The following is a 20,372-nucleotide window of genomic DNA, read 5'->3' on the forward strand; positions in this document are numbered from 1 at the left end:
TTTTCCTCACTGTAAACACTGAGGACAGTACATGGATGGTCAGACTCTCAGTTATATATACACCAGCACTGTGTTTCCTTCTAAATCATCTGTTTCTGGACAAGGAGCAGCCTTCTGGAGGTGGATGGGAAAAAAAACGGCCCACTTGGAGAAAATAATGCTGGACAAGGAAGAGATGGGATTTGGGGGCGTTTCTCTGTTGGCTTTAAAGGAGGAACTTGACACTGAGTCTGATTATTTCTCTTCCCGGTAATCCTGTCCAGCAGGGGGGCAACGTGTCCAACTTTTCTCAGATATTTAGTCAGCTACCTCATGTGTTGTGCTTCAGTGAAACCTAAACCCACCCCAGCGCGGGGGACTGAAACTTTGGTGCAAATGTTGTCTAGTGAAACGGGTGTTGCAGACTGAACTGGCAACCGCGAGTCCCGGGGCAGGTCCTTCTGCCATTGGGTCGCCTAGAATCCGGAGGCTGAGGTTTGTGTGGACATTTCTGGGAAAGCCTCCAAAGCTCCGTTTTGCCAAGGAGGACCTGGGAAGAAGGACAGCCGCATTTTCCTGTACAGACTCAGGTTTCTTTGCATTTTCTCGGAGATTCCTGCGTCCTGCGCCCACAAGATCCCCTCTCAGTTTGCTGGAAATAAATAATGCCCAGGGATTATGTGTTTGTAGGTTCAGTTATTAGGATGTAAACCTAAGAGTGAGCATACTTTGGAGAAGACTTTTCGCCGAAATACTTTCACTAGTGGCTGAGGATTTATCTCACAGTTTTGGATGTCTGTATAACAGAGAGGGTCTGATCTCCTGGGATTATACTTAAAAACGGAAGTGTTGCTGTGATGAAGTTGTGGATGTAACCGTTTACGCACAGAAATTCTCTTTGTCTGACAAATAAAGAGCAGACAGTGAAGTGTACCTCCTCGGCAGAGGGCATGCTCTGAAACAGATCTCTGGCTGACTGTTGTGTGCCGAGCCTGCACGCTGCATGTCTTCATCTGGAATTAATTGATTAACAACCTCAAATGCGCTAAAGACGCGGCAGGATCGCGGCTCCACCACTGGATCAGTATCTTCCCCTCAGTGAGTGTTTAGCCTACTTTATCTGACATCTCGCCAGAATGCGGAGGGCGTTTGTGCTCAGTTTAGCTCTGATATATCTGCTAACCTGGACAGGTGAAGCCGACAAACACACTCACCTCAAGCGGGTGCAGCTGAACAGACGCACAAGACAGGGACGTGCGCAGTTGGGCGCAACGGACAAAGAGCGCCTCGTCAAGCGTGTGCGCCCCGGGTTTGCTGCGGCAATCTCGGTGCACGGCTCCAGGAAGGAGGGAGATGTGCAGGCGGACGAGGATGTTCCAGCGTCCGGCAAGCGAGCAGAACGTCGGGGTCTAGCGCCAAGGAGAGGGGCGGTCGGACAGATTGGCTTGCCCCGTCAGCCGGAGATGCTGCAAGATGAGGGCGCCCCAGGAGCCAGAGCCAGGGTCATCCGAATGCCCAGCAACGCTGGGTCACCAAATCTGCTGGCCAGTTTCGCAGGGAAGAACCGCGTCCTGGTGATCTCAGCGCCTCATGATTCTGACGGCTACTACAGACTGATGATGTCTCTCCTGAAACCAGATGTGTACTGCGAGCTCGCCGAGCGACACGTGCACCAGATTGTCATGTTTCACCAGGAGGGAGAGATGGGGGGCAAGGTGAGGAGGATCACCACCGAGGGGAAGGTGATGGAGGAGCCGCTGGACACGGCACTCATACCCAGACTCATGAGCTTCCTCAAACTGGAGAAAGGTAAGGGGGAGGTGACGGCACTGGGACTATAGTTTGTGCATGTTTTAATTTGTATTTGGGGAAATTACTTTGTAATTCAACAAGAACCATGTCTGAATGTTTGCTGTGGAGACCAACCTGAGCTCATATAGGAGTAGCACACACCTCACACTTCCCATCTGGGTGAAAACATCAGTGATGTGGTGACCTGCAGGTAAATTTGGGATGGTGCTGCTGAAGAAGACCCTGCAGGTGGAGGAGAGGTACCCCTACCCTGTGAGGCTGGAGGCCGTGTATGAGGTGATTGACCAGTCGCCCATGAGGAAGCTGGAGAAGCTCAGACAGAAAGGTTTCGTCCAGAAGTGTAAAGGAGCAGGTGTGGAGGGCCAAGTGGAGGAGGGCACTCTCACAGGTGATTATGTTGGGAATTTTATACATTTTCACAATTATCACAGGGAGGGAAAGTCACCAGTCACACCACTGAGAATGGAGTGAAGTAGGAGACATCTTGTGTCCAGCAGCAAAACTTTAGAAATCAACAACATTTGTATATTCAGAGATTCTGGAAGGTTTAATGAGGCAGAAGGAGGAGATGATTTTTCAAGGGTTTTAATGTGGAAATTAGACTTTCTTTGTGGAAAAAACATATCAGACACACATTATTGTTCCAAACAGACTATTTGTATGTATGCCTTAATACATGATTGGAAGGCATCTTAATATATCTTACTATATCCATGTAAATGGGCAGTTTTAACAAAGATTAAAACATATTTTCTCCCACTCTAGTGGTATGCAGATAAGCCTCGCCCATTTTGGTTTCATTTGATGTTTAGAAGCATGTCTGTAAAACCTGCACTCCCACACAATGGCAGTGAATATACTTTTATTTGTGGTTCTCACACTAATGAACATTCACATTAAAAAAAAAAAAATTAGTTAATAATAATTAATAATAAAGTGTTTTCTGGTTATTCAACATTATCTGTTTTCATAGAGGCTATTTCATCAGAAGAAAATAGTTTCAGTGAAAACAGTTTTTTTGTGGATTATCCAGAGTTAAGGGGACATTGTTCTTGGAATCAAAGGTTGCTGTGGACATTTTTTTCTCAAAAAGCGATCTGCATGGCTAGATATAACTAGAGGAGAATATGTTTTTATGGAATTTAGTTTTAAACCATGATCCTTACAAAAGTATACACTAATTAAAAGCACTGCAATATAATATGTATATTTTTTTGTTAAAATATGTGTTAATTAGTTTTACATTCTGTTACGGTCAGTAACATAGTCTCCCAGTCCCTCCTTCCTGCAGTAAACAGAGAATACACTTCCTGGTATCCTGTTCCCACTTTATCCAATCAGGAGAGAGAACTCCACAAAGAGGCCGTCCTCAACGGCAGGCAGCAGAATGTCAGTGTGGACTGAAAATAACGGACAGCACCTTGAAGCAGGTCATCTGGAAATACTTGAAAAGTGTCAAGACATTTTCGCACTAGAACGTATTATGACTAAACAATTTAGGTCAACTTTGTTGGTCTAATGTAATATTGTTGTAGCAATCTACTGCCTCTAGGTACTTTCTCACAAAATAGGAAAGTGTTTGAAGACAACTTTTTATCTATTTATCTATCTTGTCTTGTCCATGTCTTTCTGTGTGTGTGGACCAGTAGATACACCAGTAGAAAGAAAACCAGGCAAGAAGATCCCAAGAAAGCCCACAACAACAACAACAACAACAACAACAACAGCTGCAACAACCACCACCACAACAACTACACGGCCAACCACAACAACAACCACCACCACCACAACTACAACACACCCCACCACCACCACTACAACCAGAGCCACAACAACCACAACTAAAGCCACAACCACCACCAAACCCACCACTACCACCACCAGAAGAACCACCACAAAACGACCCACCACCACCACCACTACCACTACCCAGAGACCAACCAGAGCCCACAGCACAGCCCCGTGGCTCCCAGCCCCCAGAACCACTGCTGACCCTTACTACAACCGAAGAGAGAGGGAGAGGTACCCGGCTAAAACCACCCCAGCTGGAGATAACCGCACTGACAAGGACAACAGAGATCCACACAGCCGCAAGCTGGTACCTGCCACACATAAACCCTCCAGGGTCAAACCCACCAGGAAGAAGAATGGGGGAGAGAAGGTGATACAAAATATTTGATTTGCTAAAAGTGCCTAGGGTTCATTCTGTATATAGGCTGCTTAACTTGAGGAAAACTTCAGTACTAAAACCATACTTAAAGGCTTAAAGGCACCTACAGTAGACAGCTTTAACTTTAAGCCTTAATATAATTTAAACAGGTGAAATTATGGTTAAACACACTCCTCTTAGTGCTCCTAATGGCATTTGCAAGAATCCACCACGCCTCAACAAAAACAACAAATTGGAAAATCTTTATATTTTTAGATCTTTCTTGACTCTAGCTAATGTTAACTGCCAAACTAACTACCATTACCTCACTTTTTGTGTGTACAAGGAGATTTGTTTTCCCATGAAAGGTTTATGAAAAAGTGGGTCTTGAAAAAAAATCTAACAGTAATGTAAAGGTATTCATTCACATAAAAATGTGGTGGAAAGAATCAATAAACAACATATATTTATCCGTGCAGGTGCTGACTAATGAGTATGAGGACAAGTATGAACCCAGCAAGCCAACAGTCAGTGATCCAGAGGAGACTGAAACCTTCACTGTCATTAGTCCCACCAAGAAGGTCAAGGGCAAGCATGATAAGCTTGACAAGAAGAAGAAAAAGAACGACAAGGCCACCAAGAAAGCCGACAGGAGAGGAGGCAAGGTCGGGAAAGAGGGGAAGATCGGGGGAAAGAAAAATGGAAAGAAGCTCTCAAAGTACCCTGAGAAAGAGGAGTACCCCAAGCCCACTAAAAGGCCAACGCCCCCTCCGAAGGGATCCCTGACCTCCTTCCTGGACTACTTTGAGAACAGGAGACGGCTGCTGGTGAGGGCATGACATAACTCACAGTTCGTAAGAGGTTCGCTACCTCTCTCAAATCTCCTGTTTGAGGTTTCGACCAGAGGGAAAATTAGAGGAAAATTGAGACCACAAAATGTTTCTATAAGAAATGTTTTTTCAGTATTGCTTGGAACTTTAATAGTAGTTCACCTACAGGAGTCTCCACCAATAAATTACATGTGGTTAACATAAAAATATTCACCATTTTACCCATTGTCTTGTTTTCACAATAAGAGACAGGAAGCCAGACAAGCAGACTAGCCAATTAAAGCAGTAATCCAACAGAAATATCACAGTCATGACTAAACTATTTTGTCTTGACTTCCACTTTTGACTGGCTGGCAGTTGCTTTTCAGCCAAACTGGATGTAGCACCACCCTGCATCACTGAGGAGTGGGAAATGTGGAGCAGGAGGTGGTGATTAACAGTATATTGCAACTCCAATGATTGTTGAAAGTTTGTTTTCCAAAACAGAGTACAGGGAAGTTGTGAAATCCAAAAAGTCTCAACATCTGGATAAGGAATCTATTTTTGATTCATTTGTATCGGTCAATAAACTGGTACACAACACTTGAAATGACTTGACCAGAAAATCATATAAGCTCATAATGCTTTATATACTGGAGTGGAATGTAATATAGACATAAACTCCTGCAGCTACCCAACAGGCTGTGTGCTAACAGACTGTGTGTCTCTGTTTTGCAGCCAGTATAGATTCTTATCACAGCAGTGCTGTGGGCAGGCTGGGAAAATATGGCCCATCCTCCGCCTGCAGGTTAATGTAAACATCACCTCTGTGTGTGTTCATTGCATGACTCTCTTCTCTCCCTCCCTCCCTCCCTCCCTCCCTCGCTCCCTCCAGCTGATTACGTCCCCCAGTGAGGAGAACAGTATGTATGTTCAGCAGAGAGATGAGTACCTGGAGTCTGTGTGTGAAATGGCCATCAGGAAAGTCTCCATCATCACCATCTTTGGCTCCCTGACCAACTCCACCATGAAGATTGACCATTACCAGCTAGGTAAGTAGCTGCCACCTGCAGCGCTAGCACAAAGTTTCACTTCTATCATCGCAACAGATGATCGGCAGTTGTCTCAGACGTCAGCATTGACCCATCCAACCCTTCCATCTGGTTGGCCAAATGCATCCTTCACTGGACTGTGAGGGAATCAGGTTAACTACTCTGTCTCAGTGGATGTTTTCCACATTCATAAATATTATAGTAAAACTCCAAAAAGTATCTTGATTCCGAGACCAGACATGAGTACTACAGCACTACATAAATACAATTAGCCTATAATTGCTAACAGTTTGACCAAATTAAATCCTCCAAACTTTTATTTTTTTGATAGGCATGCCTTTGCCGCAAAAGCCAATGTGACACTGTAGCACCAAAACTTGGTATTGTTGCTGTTGTGTGAGGGCTTTGGGCGAGTCTTTTGAAGTTGTGGAGATGAACCAATATGTTAGGACATATTACAATAAACAGTGTCAGGTATTATCTCATCCAACACGGTAAAATATCCAGTATAAATTTAGTAATTTGATGGAAGGGATACGCCCTGTGTTGTGGATATAAGGTTCTACTGGAGCCACAGACCACCACGAAACAAGTATTTCCATTAGTCATCCATTTATTAACCAATTAATTGTTTCTTTAGGATGATGATTGCCATGATGATTGCCATGGTTCTAAACAAAGAAAGAACAAATGACAATAATTCCAAACAAATCATTAATCCAGTCTTTAAGTTGTGTTAAACATTTACACATTTATGCATCATAAATCTCTCAAATAAAGATTAGACTGACATAAATCAACATAATATTATTTAACAAATGTAACCTTCCTGTCTCTTATACATCATAAAAATATGTAAATAATACATACATTGAAGGTAGATCAAAAGACACATGGCAAACATCTACATCATCTACACATCATGCAGGTGAAATGTTTGTAGACAAAGGAAGGCAAGTCAAGTCCAGCCCTCTATTTATAATGTGGGGAAGTACTCACAAGTTGAGCCACCTGTTGTCTCTTGTGGCGAGGAGGGCGAATACTCCTGCAGTTTGTAACACCCTGTTTCACAATAATGTCATTAATTAAATCAATAAAAGTGACCCAAACACTGGATTTTTAACTATATTCTCTCCATTTGTTATTTAGTAAGTCTCAGTAGTAGTCAGTGACTTGAACATTTTTTTCACACTTTCACCACCTGACTATGCTAACTGCTATAGCTATTGAAGCTACAGTAAGTTCAGGGGAATTGTTCTCCCTACTAAGAGGGAGGCCTGTCTGCTGCCACGTCTGCTGTCCTGTCCTTGTCTTACCTTCTTTGCATGATGCCAGAGTAGATGCTTTCAGCAGCGATCTCTGCTCCAAGTATAAAATTCTGAATGCACACCGACTCTGCCAAAGCCACAGCATTGTGAACTCCTTTGTGCAGGTGATACTAGACTGAGCTGGCTCCTGTGCTCTGACATTAATGTGCATGTAACCCTGTGGTGTTTACTCTTTCAGTGACAGAACTTTTATATGATTATATTATATTTGAAATGTTAGACTTTTCAGTGAAGAGACAGAAGTATATGAGTCTGCAGCAGAGTGAGAGTGCAGCAGTTAAATGACCAGTGTGTAGGATTTAGATCGCAATCAACTGTACAAGCATGTAGGAGAAGCATGACCTGACAGAGCCATTATTGATGGATGAGGTGATTGGATCAACCATCTGTTTATCACTGTCTATCAGAGGCAAACGTCAACCAATCAGATCAACGAACAACACATAGTCGTAGTCAAACTCTTACTGAAGTCAGTCGGGAGAAGAGAGAAAACATCTCTTCCACTAAGGAAAGCCTTCAGTGCTGTTTTTTGTTTCCGGTTCTAATAGAACTGATGCTAGCAGCATCTATGCTCACCTCTTTAGCAGCTGCCATTGTTGCTTTCAAGCAAACAGTCACTTTTCCCAGCATTAAACCACGCCTGTAGCTCATGCTGTAGCTCCCAGTTGTTTCTCAAAGGATGCTGATTGGTCCGAACCACATAGATTGAAACCTGTCAAGATGGATTTCAGCTGCCTCGCAAGGTTACGAGAAGATACAATGATTACAGAACTCATGAGCCAGTGTTTGGTCAGTCTGTTCTGGGCTACTGTGGAAAATAATGATACACTTGATTATCGCAATATTTTGTTTTGTGATATTGTATCGTATCTGTTTATCCACCAACTGCCAGATAGCGGTGTTGTAAACATAAACTGAGGGCTGTGGATCTTACAGTATTGCAATGTACCACAGTAAATTGAATCAGAACCACTGTATCATGATATTTATCGTATCGCCATATTTTTGCCAATACACAGCTCTGGCAGAAACATGGCGGTTCAACATGGTGGAATCTGCTTCCTCTGTAGATAAAAATGTCTCATTCTAAGGTAACAAAAATGCAACGATTCTTATTTTTAAGTAATAATACACTAATGAAGACATACCTATGGCTATTATATTCCATTTCTGACAATCGATCCTGGACCTTTATATTACAGGGGTCTGTATCACATGTATATGGGGAAGAGGGGGAACCACTGCCAGAATACATCATACACCTTCCTTGTATATCCTATTGGAACAGTTAAGTTATAGTTATTTCAACACATACACACACACTCAATGCAGTTATGACAGCTTTTGAAAACCTCCCTTTTATCAAACTGCTCACTGCTTGTTCAAAAGCAACAAAACCACTACTGCTTTTATGAGACATGCTGTGTCACTCCTCGGCAGCCCCTCACATTTTGAGACATTTTACAGCTGTCTCAAACCCGAGGCTCGGGTTAGTGCGTGTTAACGTCCGGACATGCAAACCCACTTTGTAAAAGTTTACGAGCCTCTCACACCGCATGACAACAAGGTTTTATCCAGATGGAATGCTGGGAAAAGTGCAAAGGTGACGTCACTTGCCCCCACCCGTGGTAAGACTCGGTTACACTTTTGTTCCACTTAGCGGCCAGAGGGTCTGTGTGTGTGTGTGTGTGTGTGTGTGTGTGTGTGTGTGTGTGTGTGTGTGTGTGTGTGTGTGTGTGTGCATGTACTGTATACAAACAACAGGTTCTTTCAGTGTTGCCATTCCCTCAGTTTAGGGTGACCTCATAGTGTTTTAAGCTGCATGTGTTGTACATAGAAGATATTTCTTTGTTGTATATTTCTGTGAACAGTCTTCAGAATGTCCTGGGGTTTTCCTCATTTGATTGCTCATACACATTACACAGCACAGAGTGGGCGAACCAACCACCAAAAAACACTGTTCTGTGGTCTGTGTGTGTGCTGTGGCACATGTGCATGGAGGGAGTGGTGATTAAAGGCTTCTGCTTTCACCAGCTACAGTACATTTCTGATCTGAGTGAATAAAAGCTGCTCTTTGTCAACTTTGTCCCTGATTCACTCTGCATGTTTCCATTCTCACTGCAGAGTCTGCCTCGCTGTCATGTCAGACACACATTTCAAAGGAACATTGTTTTGAGCTTAGCAATGGAAAACACATTTTACTCTGGAAGACGCAGTGTGAGCCGAGCACTCACATTCTGTTATTATGGTTTATTCAATGGGAAATCATCACAATTGTGCTTTTTCACAATTCAGTCAGGACCACTTTTGTCAAAATGACTTATTTTTCAAAGCAGAATTTTACATTTGGCGGTATGGCTCTGTTCTGGGACCTCCTTGTCCTTCCACGTGCTTACGTGCTAAAACCTTAAGGCAGGGAGAGCACACCTCCCTGCCCTTTCATGTGCATACATGGAAAAGTTTAAGACAAGGAGAGCGGCAGCAGAGACCCCCCAGGGTACAGAACAGAGCGAGCATCAATGGAAATCAAAAAATGACATTGATTAATTAGATAGAACTTAAAAGGAGGAGCTGGGGTGGAGGTGGGTTGCAGAGGAAGCAGCAGAGATAGGCAGGCTAAAGCAGCTTAAATAAGGCGCCATAAATGATATTTTCCAATTGGATGCTTGAGGGAATCAGCTGAGCTGTCCGCTGACTGTGTATGGTTTCCAATAGGAAGCTTAGGAGGTATCAGCTGAGCCGTCAGCTGATGTCTGTTTACATTAGCTGTGATCAGCTGATATAGCTGGAATTGAGAGCTGAGCTTTACTTTGTGGCCTGCCTGAACTAACACTGTGTTAATTTCTGTAAGGGCTTTTATTTGTCATATGTGACAAATAAAACAATAAAATATCTTACAACATTTTTCACTAACATCTCTTCAGAGCAAAATATCGAAGGCAAAGCTGAGATGTCAGAAGTTATTATAGTTTGTGTGTTTTCCTGTTTAGGTTTCACAGATTTTATTTGATATGCTGCATTGCACAAGCCTTTTGTCTACCAGAAACATTTTTTAATTCATAAACCTTCACAATCAAATCGTGTGAATTAGAGAATATAAACTGTCTCACACTAGCTTACTACTGTTGTGTTTTTCCTTCAGAAAATGACAAGCCTATGAAGGGTCTCCGTCAGGAGGACCTGGTGAACCAGGATCTGATTACAGAGCTGAGGAAGGAGTTCAGCATGACATATGATGACTTCTACATGGTCCTCACCGACACTGACATGAGAGTCAAGGTAATCTCTCTGCTCTCTATTTCCATGTCTCATAGTTAGGGGATTGGATCCTCTAAATCGTACCCCTACACTCCTGTCAGACGAACTCAGGTACCTTCATCATCACCACCAATCATGTTCCAGATATGTTCATTTAAACTGCTTTTAAATTGGATGTTATTTAACACCACTGAGTACATAAAAGCAGATATTACTAGGTTATAATTTTCCGGGGCGATAGCTCACCTGGTGGAGCTGGCATCCCCCCATGCCTAGTCCTCGCTGCAGTGGCCGTGGGTTCGAATCCAACCTGTGGCCATTTGCTGTGTGTCATCTCCTCTCTCTCTCTCTCTCTCTCTCTCTCCCCCGTTTCCTGTCCATCTCCAACTGTCCTATCCAATAAAAAGGCAATAAGAGCCACCAAAAAATTATTTAAAAACAAGAGTATGTTTTCATATAGTTGAACTGTCAGTGTTTTGGTTTGTTGTTCAGCTTGTGGGATAGGCTGGATGTTTTAATCATTTTATATATATATTCCTAAATATAATCAGTTTCTAGTATTAAGCACAAAAAAAAAAGGCAATGTTGCTTGGCTAGAATTATTAAAACCAGCAGAAAAATGTAGCCACTGAAAGACTGTAATGGGCCTAAAAATAAGTTGTGCTTGAAAACTCAATTATTTAAGAATTTTAAGATTCTTAAAATAAGTATTTTGGCGACTTTATTGAGCTGAATTAAATAATTTGTACCTTAATCTAAGATTAATAATTAGAAAATATAATCTTACAATAAGTCACAATTTCAGAATCATTCTTATTTTTATCGTTCTTATTCAAACAATGAAAAACTAAACAGCTGCTTCATTTCCAACACTGGGACCACTTTCTCTTAAACTGAGAAGTTGTGCAACTGGTCTTTCTCTTAAAATAAGTAAAATAATCTTGTTCCTCTGCTGGGATATTACTGGTTACTGCTTCAATAGAGCTCAATATTAGCTGTTAGATATATATTCTTTAGACAAAAAAGAAGACTAATTTCCCAGAAACAAGACTTTTTTACTTGAGATTCCTTTAAGCATGCCATGATATCTTCACAATCTGAACATGACTTTGATTCCCTCTACAGTTAAAATACCGACCTCTTTCTCATGGTGTGCTGGTTGATTACCTTAAATGAACTGTTTTTCTGCTTTATTCGTGGCACTGCTGTTGGTTTCCACCCTCTGTTTACATGATCACCACCCATCTGCCCAACACTTTCACCCTGTCTTCCTCTTTGAAGGTGGACTGACTTGTCCTTGTACTGACACCTCCTTCACTAAAACACTGTTTTAATTCACATAACATGTGAACTGTGTGTGTGTGTGTGTGTGTGTGTGTGTGTGTGTGTGTGTGTGTGTGTGTGTGTGTGTGTGTGTGTGTGTATGCCAAGGTAAATCACCAGGCTGTTTTTGGACAGATTCATCAAAGAGGCCAGTGTTCACCTCTCTGCTGACAGAGGCAGAGACAGGGGAGTCTGTGAGCATACAAGGATGTGGGTGTGGGCATGAGACAGAGAGTGGCAACGAGAGCAGAGCGGAGGAGAGAGGTGTGAAAGAGCGAGAGCGAGCAGTGCAGCACATTCAGCGTATTTTGCGGAAGGTGTGAGAGTTAGTGATGGGCCGACTCTTTCTTTTCACAGAATCAGGTTCCTTCATGTTGACCAATGCTGTGAACCATTTTTGTACTTTTTGCAAAATATGGATTCAGTTTCTCTGTGACACTCATGAGTCATCATGTATACTCAAATTTCAGGCAAGTACTGGAAGTAAACAAATCACAATTACTGCGGTGGTTCTTCCCTACAATATGCGCAAGCTAGAATGCAAGCTGTAAGAAGTGTACAATTTTCTACTTTTCCCTTTACTCCCTATTATGCTAGGTAGCCTAGTAGTCACTCAATTTTTCCTCTATTTTCTGGCGAGTGTAAACTGAACTGTTTGAATAACACTAAGAGCGCCAACTATGTAGGGGCCTTCATCAGTAACTGATTGCAGGATTTGTGTATAAGTTTACATTAATAAAGATAAAATATTATTTTTAATGCACTGATTGATACTTGTATGTAGGTTGGATATATAAGCCATACACACAGTGTTACAGATCTGTTTGGCATTCTTCTTGGGCAAGTAGCATACATCCCACCCCCAGTTCCAGAGGACGGTTCAGAGATTGAGTGAGAGAACAACTGAGTGTGCAGTAGCTGCCAGGCTCTGGACTGAGGTCTGGACTCCACTCGAGTCACTCATTGAAGTCCTTGTTTGAGACATTGATTCCCGGCCGTTCACTGGTTTTCCCGCTTCCTATGTTTTGAGCAACTGCACGACCGTTGCAGGCAGCGTGAGCACTACCTTACAATAACAGCAGTAGGCAGTATGAGTGGGAAAAGTTGGGGGTTTCATGTCTTTCACGAGTAGTGCGCACTTGATCAACAAGCTGAGGTACATCTTGGATACTAAAAACTGTCATTCAAAAAGATTTGTCCATGTGGAGTGCCCCGGTTACATTGTTATATTTGTGCCTCATTGCTGAGTGAGCAATGGGAGACTTTAATATTAATTATATTTTGAAGAAAGAATATATGCAAGAAAAAAATAATTGTGTTTGAGCAAACAAAAATCTATTCTGTTCAATAAATGTATTTGCATGTTTGCTAATATCCATATTAATGTGCAATCATAACCCCGTTTTACACATATGCCCTCTAACAAACTCTTGCTCAGAGCTCACATTATCCCTCTTCCTCTCTCAACGTCTCCACTCGTGTGCTCAACTCTGCTTGCTCATAATCAACCAATCGAGACTGAACTGGAAAAGGTCCATTTAGATTGGCTGTTTCGGCTCCTGCTAGAAAACTTCACTTTATCTGAAACTGTTGCATAATAGCATGTTTCATCAAAGGCACTGCAAATAATAACCACAAAACTAAAAATTCATTATTTACCTGATGCCTTGGCATATTGTCCATCATGGAAGATTTGTGTGGCTGGGTTACATTTTCTTGCATGTGTTAGATATTCATGCTGAGAATGCCTAGCATTTTGTAAATTAAACGGAATACTGTGTTATGTTACGCCTTGTGCTTCTTCCCAGAAGTTATGAAGAATGCGTGTGATGTGGCAAAGGCCATACCCCATCTACTAACATGTTCCAAAACTTCACTTTATCACTTCATGGGAAACAGCTTCAGCATTGTTTTAAGCAATAGAATTTCATTTTGATATCCTCTGCGTTGTTTCCACAGACATATTGATGTATTTATCCTGTGGCTCCACTGACTGGTTGAATGACTGGTTCTTGTTGATGTTCTTTTTCCCAGCAATCCTATGAGGTTCCTATCGCAATGAAGGCGGTGTTCGACTACATCGACACCTTCTCCTCCCGCATCCGAGAGATGGAGCAGCAGAAGAGAGACAGGGTTGTTTGTAAGAAAGAGGATAAGCCCAGATCGTTGGAGAACTTCCTCTCCAGGTAAAGTTGTTTCCAGAAGCTTTAAATACACTACATGGGTATTAACATCCTGCTACAACAGCCTGCTCTTCTGCGATGGCTTCCCACAAGGTTTTGGAACATGGCTTTGCTCCTGTCCAACCACAAGAGCATTAGTCAGGCTGACCACTGATGTTGGGTGATAAGGCCTGGCTTGCAGTTCTAGTTCTTCCCAAAGATGTTGAATGGGGTGGAGATCAGGGCTCTTCCACACAAAACTCTTGGCTTTGTGTACGGGAGCATTGGTGTTTGATGATTACAATAAACTGTTGCCATACAGTTGGAAGCACACATTGTCTAAGACAGGGGTTCTCAACCTTTTTGATGTCAAGAACCCAGAAACTGATACATTTACCTGTATTTGATAAGCTGTAGTTTTTTGGAGTCCTCCTGGATCCTGCTCCATGACCCAGACCCCAGGTTGAGAACTGCTGGTCTCAACGTTGATGTAGCATTAAACGTACAATATGTAATTTCTGCCACTGAAGGGTCTCTCACATCAAAATAATAACAAAAGAAAAAGTTTGATGACCCTGCTCCTTGAGATATTGAGATTGTCTTATTGAAGTGTTTTGCCGGGGAGGTGGTAGTCAGAATTATTGGGTGGTCCCATCAGGCTGTTTCCACGTCCATCAAACATCTGTTGCTTTGCTCAATAATCAGCTGCACCACGATTTATAAGCAGCTTTTGGCAATTTGCGCCAGCCTGTTTGTGTGTGCTCCACGGATATTAAAAATAGCATAAACCTCTGCCGTACCTCAAGGCTGAATCACTGCAATCACATATTCTTCCGAGATGTCTAAACCGGACAGGCTGTCTTTTGTTACTATGGAGACCTGAATTCCTGCTCCTGATTGAGGCTGCGATCTGGCAGATTTTTGACCATAATTTGGGGTTGTTACCCTCTGGCAGTAATAGTATGGGAATATGTTACTGTACAAGCACTTGTCTTAGAACAAAGCTTTCACTGCTGCAGCAAAGTGCTACTTAAATCCAGGCTAAAATTTTCTGTGATTGTAGGTTCCGTTGGAGACGCCGCCTGTTCATCATCTCAGCCCCCAACGATGAAGAGTGGGCCTATCAGCAGCAGCTTTATGGCCTGACCAGCCAGGCCTGCAACCTTGGTGAGTCAAAAAGTGACCTGTGAAAGGTCGGTGAACTCCACCGTTAGGTCAGGATAGTTTGGGTGATAGTTCACCCAAATGTTATTTGCAGAGCTATTGAGTTCACCGGTGAGACATGACACTACACTCAAACTGCAATAACTGATTTTTTGGCCACTTGGGGCTGCGGAAACAAGCTGTGAACCAATAACCTTAACTGTAATGTTTTTCCATGTAATTCCCTCATTTCCTGACATCTCTCTACTTTAAACTACAGAATAAAAGCATTAAAATGCCCAAATCACCACCTTTTAATTTCATCTAGCAAATTGTTTTTACTCATATTTACTCATAACTCCTGAGGGAAATATCTCTCTCATTAGCTGCTAATTGTTCCACCAGCTGGTGGTTAAGTGTGTCCATCTGCCGTTTTGTGCCGAGCAGGTAGCTTGCAGTGGGTTTTTTGAGCTAGAGAAAACAGCAGCCTGCTACAATTATCAGAGCAAAACAATAAAGTTGGGGGCTGAAAAACCAAAACAATGCCTTCAAATATGCTATAAAGCTCCATAGAGCTGAAGGGAACTGCAGAATTGGGTGATAATTCTCTGTGGGTTTATCACTATGGGCGAACCCACATGCAGATACTAGTTGGTGAGTCGACTTAAGTAATTTTGAAAGACCAGTAGACCGATGAGGCAGATGCAAAGCACTTTTCTTTCTAATTTCCCTATTTTTTTTGTTGTTGTTGTTAATTCATTTGTCTATTCAAATGAAATATCTTTACTGAAATTGCATGCAATAATTAAAGTAAATCACATGCTGGACCCACAAGCAGGCATTAAAGGGTGCCAGGGTTGCACCAGGCTTGGAACTTTGGACTATCAAGATTCCTTATACAACTTTTGTTTATGAAGGTTCAATCATTCGACGTGCAAAACTTTCATGCAGATCGGACTAAAAAAGGTGAGTTTCACATATTTAGCACATATTTAATGTGAGAGTTAAAGTCCAAAATGCATTTAACTTAATTACAGCGCTACCTGCTGATGGACATGTGTCATTTTTTGTGTCTGAGGTACGAACACTTGCCTGTACCTTCTCTGTCAATTTCATTTCCATAGCTCTTAGGATGTAGGCTGCAGTACCACTTTTACAAACAGATGAAAAATAACAAAATCTGAATGATTCCAGTAGGGTTTCCAGCACCCATTCAGGCTTGGACCCCTACATTTATTGAGGACGTTCTTTACTGGACTACACAACATAGCTGGGACCAAAGCAGCATATATAGCCTCTCTAAGATGAAGTGATTGCTCTTATATGCTACAAATAATATTGCAAACAAGAACTACTTGGCTAGATACCACTGGAGCTAAGAAACACGTTTACGTTTTGGTGTGAGTTGAGTGAACTCGTGCTTTAAACTACCTTTATAGTGCTTTCTGTTTTCCTCTTAGTTCGAGTGCTGTGAGGATTTTCTGCCACTGTTTTGCGTCCTCTCTGTGTGTACTCAGTAAGAAGGGCACCGCTCAGGCTGACTACTCTTTCTGTGCCCCAAACAATTTCCTGCTGCAGCAGCCGGGAACAAACAAACAAACAAACAAAAAAGAAACTTCCTTGGAAAGACCTACCTGGAAGAGAAAATGTAAAATGTGTGATGGAGTGACTGTAGGTTGAATCCTCTTTGTGTTCATCCATATTGGTAGAGTGGAAGTTCAGCTTGCTTGAATCATATTTCAATACACATACTCAATTGTAGATGCATACTTTGAGCAGTTGCAACTGACTGTGTGTGTTTGTGCATGTGTGCACAGAGGGATGTGCAGAGGGATCCCAGATGACAGAGCTGGCAGAGGGCAGTTCTGCTCTGTCTGAAGCTAACAGGCTCTTTTCCTCCCTTTCCTGCCAGTTAGTCAACTTTTCCACAGTTACTTAAATGTTATTACTGTACATCTCAAAAAGAGACATTTATCTAAACTGCGCTAATCTCAACAACCTGCCGTGTCTGACAGATTTATTTAAGATAAATGTAAACTTTAAATAGCCAGCGGTGAACTCCACTTCTCTGCAAAACTAAATAAATGCTGTCATCTGGACTTACTTGAACCTCATGTTCCAGTCCTGTTTATATGAATTCAAAATTCTTCTGACAGTTCTCCCCAGCTCTTATGAGAGCACTTTGTCATAAGATAGTCAGTAAAATAGATGTATTAGTCAAATATAATAAATGACTTTGACTTGCACTATCTGCCGTTTGATTCTTATGAGGACAGTTTAAGAAGGAACGGCCGCACATTCAATTAGATTTTAACTCGATTTTAAGCTTAGGGTACTAAAAATTTGTTTATATGTTGAACATTTTAAGAATTCCAACTTATTCTACTGCTGTCACTCTGAATACGAATAAATCAGCTCATTGTAACTAATGGCTAAAAAATCGTTCATCATCGGTCGAAATAGGATAATTTCCATTAAATATGTCCCGAAGCAGGGGTCGTCAGTTACTCAGTGAGGAAAAAGTTTGGGAACCACTGACCTACCCGCTAAAGCTATTTTTACAACCTTCTTATTAATTGTTTGTTACTGATCTATAAAGTCTTACAAATGATTTATTAACCTTTAAAATTATTTGTAGCCTCTCTCATAAAATCTGCCTCATTAGAAAGCCATTGGTGACATCAGTGCACTGTTACTCCATATGAGTGAATCCAGAGACTGCAGAAGAAAGCTTGTCTTGCTTATCAGCAGGCCCAGACCTGGGTCTGCGAGAACTTTTTTCCCCTTGTGTGTTGCTCTTGGCTGGGTTGGCACCCAGGGGCTGTTCCCTCCCTCCCTGCCCCAGACAAAGGCCCGTCCTGCTGACTGGGCTGAAGGCCTGAGAGGTTTGATCCTGGTATTCAGCACTTCGCTCTCACCAAGTAAAGCCTGCGTTCTCCTGTGTTTAATGTGGGCTTTCTCGCTTCAGAGGAAACAGCTTTTTGGCAGGACTCTCTGGACCACCACGTTCTCCTCCCCTTACCTAGAAACCAGTGCTCAGGATGGTTCCAATAATAAACAACCACAGTGAAATCAGCTTGGATAAGCAGAAGGAGCAAGGGATAAAAAACATTTGGTCAGCCTATTACAGGCTCGACGTTTAAAGTCTGACTTTTACTGTAAGGTATTTGCCTCTCTCTGATGTGTGTTCTCACTGTGGTTGTCGTTGTCACGGTGACGCAGGTCTGAGGCACATTGCCATTCTGAAGTTGGTCGGCACAGAGCCACCGGATATGGGCGGAGTCTTGGAGCTCTATCCTATAAATGGTAAGAACTTTCTCATATAAAATAATGAATGGGACCGTGGGTCAGGCATGTCTGTAGCAAACACTAACACACACACACACACACACACACACACACACACACACACACACACACACACACACACACCACACACACACACACACACACACACACAGAGTACACACACACACAGAGTACACACGGCACCTCTATTTATGTACATAGTACCTCTATTTACTGAATAACCACAAACTGACATCCAGTTCAGTTTTCATTTCAAAACAGCTGTCCTTCATGCTTATGAAAAAAAAAGTGTTTTGCATAAGGAGGGGTCTTATAGAGATCTTAACAATTGATTGGAATAATTAAGTTAACATCACTTGTAAAGTTGCATTTTTCAGTCTCTTAAAATGGGTTTTTAGGGAAACTTTTGTATCGATCATGCTGTAATAACTATAAAACCAAACCGACATGGAACCAATACTGATTTTTAGGATTTTAAGACATATTATGACGGAAAAAGATTCCTTTATTTCTCATACAAAAGTATTCAGAAGTCGCACTCTGGCAACAGAGGCACCTCTGATAAAGTAGTCTAGACCCCAAATAAGTGATCCTGTGGACACAAACCTTCAGAATCAAAGTATGAATTATCTCTTTCATTCTCGCAAACCAGGCATTAACTTATCTGGGAAGAAATGGGAGTCAGGGTTTCTTCAGGTTTCTGCTTCTGACATTTTGAGCTCAGCGTGTGGAGAACAGTAAATGTCAAACAAGCCTTCAAGGGAAAACATCTCTCCGCTGTAAAAAAAATAAAAATAAATATCTGTCTGAAATACTTCATTCCTAATCTGAGTCTCTCCTCCATCCAGGGAGCGCCACCGTGGAGCGCGAAGGGCTGTCGGCCACCCTGGTGAAGGACATGAGGAACTACTTCCAGATCAGCCCAGAATACTTCTCCATGCTGCTGGTAGGCAAGGACGGCAACGTCAAGTCCTGGTACCCTTCCCCCATGTGGTCCATGGCTATCATCTATGACCTGGTAGACTCTATGCAGCTACGCAGACAGGAGATGGCCATCCAGCAGTCGTTGGGTATGCGCTGCCCCGAGGACGAGTACGGTGGCTACGGCTACCATCAGCATGGATACGAACACGGCTACCAGGACGGCTACCACCAGGGCTATGGTTATTAACTTGTCCATCTGCCTTGTAGCTGGTGCTTATGCCTTTCACCCATAACCTTTTTTAATCTTTCTTACCCATCCTCCAGCGGGCAGTTGGCTCAGATGGAGTGAGGTCCTCGAATGTTTTGTAGCACTTAGTGAAAGCCTCAAAACCTGTTGCTTTCACCTATCCAGTTCTTTGATATACATAGCACAGTAATGGTAATTTGCAAGGGGCTTTAATCAGAGCCGGTTAGTCAGTGTGTGATGTGTAGACGGAGGTTCAGGGATCTGTACTTAGTTTTATGGATTTGTTATTACCGACTTCAAACAAAGAGTGTTTTTGAACGTTATTATATTATCGGTCTCCTTCACTTGCCTTCCAGGTCAAACTGACATATTTGTGTTATCAGCACAGACCTTTATTTTGTAGATAACGGGCTAAAATAAGACATATATGTATTTATTGGACATCTGTCGCATTTGAGGTGCAGTTATGAAAAGAAGCTGTCATATTATTTCTCTATTGTAAAGTTTCTGTTGCTACACAATGTTCTTATTTATACTCTGTTGTGCTATATGACAAATAAACATTTGTTTACTACCAGTAATGGTCTTTGAATTGCTCCCTGCGCACATTGCATAAACACTCACCTGCAGAGTTTCACTCTACACTTGTGCATTGCAAGGATCTGTTGAGCTACATCTCCTCCTAGTGGTCTAATAAGATGATGAGGGGAAACTGCTTGACTGTACATTTTACTGACTGTTTAATAATGAAGACAACCCTATGTTAATTAGTGTGCGTTGTATTTCAGTAGGAACGCAAAATTATAAAGATGGCTTTTAACAGTTTAAACCTCCTAAACCTCATGGTCTTTTCAGTAGGTCCAATATATAAAAAAAA

At 42.2% G+C, this 20,372-nt stretch overlaps 1 protein-coding gene across 2 annotated transcripts; it reads left to right on the forward strand.

Moving 5' to 3' along the window:
* The first annotated feature begins 248 nt into the window (after positions 1-248).
* On the forward strand, positions 249-20,072 carry ccdc80 (coiled-coil domain containing 80). Of its 2 annotated transcripts, none has more exons than XM_051403224.1 (10): positions 249-1,788; positions 1,982-2,179; positions 3,438-3,952; positions 4,420-4,767; positions 5,645-5,801; positions 10,272-10,408; positions 13,745-13,896; positions 14,936-15,039; positions 18,238-18,321; positions 19,173-20,072. In XM_051403224.1, exons 1-10 carry the CDS (start codon positions 1,116-1,118, stop codon positions 19,493-19,495), a joined length of 2,691 nt encoding a protein of 896 aa, XP_051259184.1. In that variant the 5' UTR covers positions 249-1,115; the 3' UTR covers positions 19,496-20,072. The 2 variants fall into 2 exon arrangements, with proteins under 2 accessions (XP_051259184.1, XP_051259185.1); XM_051403225.1 differs by having other exon boundaries at positions 250-1,788; positions 3,441-3,952.
* The last annotated feature ends 300 nt before the right edge of the window (positions 20,073-20,372 follow it).

Source organism: Dicentrarchus labrax, unplaced genomic scaffold (assembly GCF_905237075.1).
Source record: "Dicentrarchus labrax unplaced genomic scaffold, dlabrax2021, whole genome shotgun sequence".
NCBI classification, from domain to species: Eukaryota; Metazoa; Chordata; class Actinopteri; family Moronidae; genus Dicentrarchus; species Dicentrarchus labrax.